Here is a 3,969-nt window from a genome sequence, read left to right as displayed (position 1 = left end):
AATACCAATGCTTCCACTAAGAAAATTAGAAAGATGTGGCGATGAGGCAAGATCAGAAGGAAGACCACCGCTTGATTGAATGGCATCACCAGCGCAGTAATCACAGATCCTGGAAGTATCATTACACTTGTGCACGAGTCAACCAAAGACCATTTATTGTATCCAATCCCATTCTGGAATGTCTGAGGGAGAGTTACTGGTACAGAGTCGATCGATATTGCACGAACATCGATTGTGAAATAAGTACGTGCTGGTGAGTATGCCCATACGACTGGCACTCCGTTCGAACTACACTTGTATGACGGATCGTCGTTTCCAAAGTCAACGTAACTTTGGTTGGTCATACTGTATGGACATGCGTGAAACGCAATCTCATTTTTTGGCATAGTTCCTGAAGCAACCCATGCATCTACGACTGTAGATGGAGTTACACGATAGCTAGCCAATGATGGATATGCGATTCCGAGTAGTCCCTGTGTCACATCGCCAGTAGTGTAGATTGGGTTCGTCGTTTGTTGAAACATGCCAATGACTGGAGCATTGGAAGCCGTAATATTAGTTCCAGTGACACGCGCAGTTCCTTGAAATCCGTATCCAATCCATCCAGATCTATCACCATAGGCACCAGTCAAATCACCACTACCAGGTGGACGTGGCGTATTGATTGTTGGGCCAACATAGTTGTTCAGACCGGTAAGTGGTATAGTAAGATCAGTAGAACCCGAATCAATCATGACACTAAACTATAACAATATATTTAAAGTCAGTATCTCGATTATAATCCTCGTCACCATCATTCATCCAATAGCCATTGGTGTAGTCATGTTTACTATATATAGTAAACACAAATAAATCAATATTGGGTAATATTGGACAGTATGTTACTTACAGTGGTGCCTTGAACGTCCATGTTTATCAAAAAGCATGTTGAATATCCGCCTGGAAGTTTGACGCTAGTGCGCTGATTTAATACGCTACTGGTAGATCCAGTATCTTGGGTGAGCAATGGGACTCGATGAGCCACGACTAAAGTACACAAGAATGCCAATATAAGCCAAGCCATTTTGTTTATCTTGTAGTGTGTTGATTATTCCACTCCTTGACCCTTTCATACTCATAGACTTCAACTTTATATGTACCATCTAATCCCATCAAGTGACATTGGGTATGGAATGTTAATTATTGGTGATAATTTGCTGGATAATGGATGAATTTATCGGGGAGTGTTCGATAAAATTGCATGCTAATGTATACGCCATGGCTGGCGGAGCGATCGAAGCATAAAGTAAAAATTGAAGTGCAAATGTTGCAGTCTTTTTGCGGAGTTGGCAATAGACTTTTGCTGCTTTTATCATTTTGGCTTGTCAGAGGTTAGTGAAATATTTTGATGGGCATGAATGGCTGAATGATATTTTAAAAGTATATCACACTGAGCTGATGAATTGATTACTAGATGCAAAACAGTTTGATACAGCTTGGATGATAAAAGTTTACAAATTGTACAACTATATTTGCTAAATCTATGAAAGTCAGATTCAAGAACAGGTTTCGAGTTTATTATAAAAAAATCCAGTAAATATAAAAATTGAAACGACAGATCTGCAATAGAAAGTTCATATTACGATTGTAAAGATCTAAAGAATATATGCACCAACAAGAGCAGCTAGACAAACTGACATGATGATTGCATTTGGAGCTAGGAACACATGGGATGCTCCGCTGGTCACCCCACGTTGAATAGTTTCATTTCCAGATGAGGTGGAGTGAAGCAAAGTAAGCAGTTTGGGTTGAGCTGAAGATGAACCAAATGTATCGAGGCATGAGTTGGGAATAAGGATAGCATCCGTTCCAACTCCAATCGTACACTGAGCACCTGGAATATAGAGGGGAGAGTAGACAGGAGTTGGTGGCGACGATGGATTTGGGGGACACGCCGAGACTATACTGGATGGAGTGGGAGTGATAAAAATAGTTGTCACAGGTGTAACAGTCCGAGATGGGGTAGGTGTCACGGACGTTCTAATGATACGTGTAGTTGAAGTAGTTGTACTTGTTTGCGAAACACGCCGAGATGTGGTTTGTGTAGCAGCTGCTGGTGTAGATGATGCAGACGAAGTAGATGAAGTAGAGCTACAAAAAATAAACTAATGAGCATCTGATGAGTCGGTTGTAAACTTTAAATTATTAAAACCACTTACACTCCGGCTTTCCACACTCTCCCGTTTGCATCTTGGATTATTGGGTATCCATCAGTGGCAGTATCACATCCACATCCTTGAGAAAATCCAACACGAGCATTTGCTCGATCAAGCACAACATTCAGGTTGGAAAAAAGGGGAATACCAAGGTTGGCATATCTTTCACCACCAGATCGGGCAATCATTGCGACTATCAATCGCAACATATTAGTAAATGGCTGTAATACATGTGTGTAACGGGTTTTAATCACTTACAGTATCCGTTGGCATTTGGTTGGATATACTGTCGAGCTCCAAGAGTAATTTTAAATGTGGCATTTTGACCACCTGGTCGGATTTGATCAGATGTGATGTCAAACGAAATGCTGGGAAGTTTGCTCCATTGGAAAGGCTGGACCGGTCTAATACCAATGCTTCCACTAAGAAAATTAGAAAGATGTGGCGATGAGGCAAGATCAGAAGGAAGACCACCGCTTGATTGAATGGCATTCACCAGCGTAGTAATCACAGATCCTGGAAGTATCATTACACTTGTACACGAGTCAACCAAAGACCATTTATTGTATCCAATCCCATTCTGGAATGTCTGAGGGAGAGTTACTGGTACAGAGTCGATCGATATTGCACGAACATCGATTGTGAAATAAGTACGTGCTGGTGAGTATGCCCATACGACTGGCACTCCGTTCGAACTACACTTGTATGACGGATCGTCGTTTCCAAAGTCAACGTAACTTTGGTTGGTCATACTGTATGGACATGCGTGAAACGCAATCTCATTTTTTGGCATAGTTCCTGAAGCAACCCATGCATCTACGACTGTAGATGGAGTTACACGATAGCTAGCCAATGATGGATATGCGATTCCGAGTAGTCCCTGTGTCACATCGCCAGTAGTGTAGATTGGGTTCGTCGTTTGTCGAAACATGCCAATGACTGGAGCATTGGAAGCCGTAATATTAGTTCCAGTGACACGCGCAGTTCCTTGAAATCCGTATCCAGTCCATCCAGATTGGTCGCCATACGTACCAATCAAATCACCACTACCAGGTGGACGTGGCGTATTGATTGTTGGGCCAACATAGTTGTTCAGACCGGTAAGTGGTACAGTAAGATCAGTAGAACCCGAATCAATCATGACGCTGAACTATAACAATATATTTAAAGTCAGTATCTCGATTATAATCCAAGTCACCATCATTCATCCAATAGCCATTGGTGTAGTCATGTTTACTATATATAGTAAACACAAATAAATCAATATTGGGTAATATTGGACAGTATGTTACTTACAGTGGTGCCTTGAACGTCCATGTTTATCAAAAAGCATGTTGAATATCCGCCTGGAAGTTTGACGCTAGTGCGCTGATTTAATACGCTACTGGTAGATCCAGTATCTTGAGTGAGCAATGGGACTCGATGAGCCACGACTAAAGTACACAAGAATGCCAATATAAGCCAAGCCATTTTGTTTATCTTGTAATGCACTGTTGTTTTGACTCACATTCAAGCTCAACACCTTTGTTTTATATACACTCTGAGAGTATCCAAGGAAAATCCAAATATCAAAAACATAATTGTTTATTTTTGCCAAACACTTGTTTTACCTGAGCAAAAATTATCAGAGGATCCAAAAGCCTAAATGAATCAGTGCAACTGAGATATTTCGAGTAAGTGTTGGATTCTTCGCGTTTTTCCATGTTAGTTTTGCACATTAAAAGTCATATCTAATGCATACCTAAAAGCATTACCAAATTTGGCTTATTTAATC

At 40.9% G+C, this 3,969-nt stretch overlaps 1 protein-coding gene across 1 annotated transcript; it reads right to left on the bottom strand.

Annotated features, from left to right (window-relative positions):
* Positions 1 to 1,634: 1,634 nt before the first annotated feature.
* On the bottom strand, positions 1,635 to 3,665 carry BATDEDRAFT_28984 (uncharacterized protein; the record flags this gene model as incomplete). Its single annotated transcript, XM_006683416.1, has 4 exons — positions 1,635 to 2,130; positions 2,199 to 2,388; positions 2,454 to 3,345; positions 3,492 to 3,665. The coding sequence occupies 4 exons, from the start codon at positions 3,663 to 3,665 to the stop codon at positions 1,635 to 1,637; spliced, it is 1,752 nt and encodes a 583-aa protein (XP_006683479.1).
* Between the last annotated feature and the right edge of the window lie 304 nt (positions 3,666 to 3,969).

This window comes from Batrachochytrium dendrobatidis, assembly GCF_000203795.2.
Source record: "Batrachochytrium dendrobatidis JAM81 unplaced genomic scaffold BATDEscaffold_148, whole genome shotgun sequence".
In the NCBI taxonomy this organism is placed as follows: Eukaryota; Fungi; Chytridiomycota; class Chytridiomycetes; order Rhizophydiales; genus Batrachochytrium; species Batrachochytrium dendrobatidis.
This window is presented reverse-complemented; position numbering and strand designations above follow the sequence as displayed.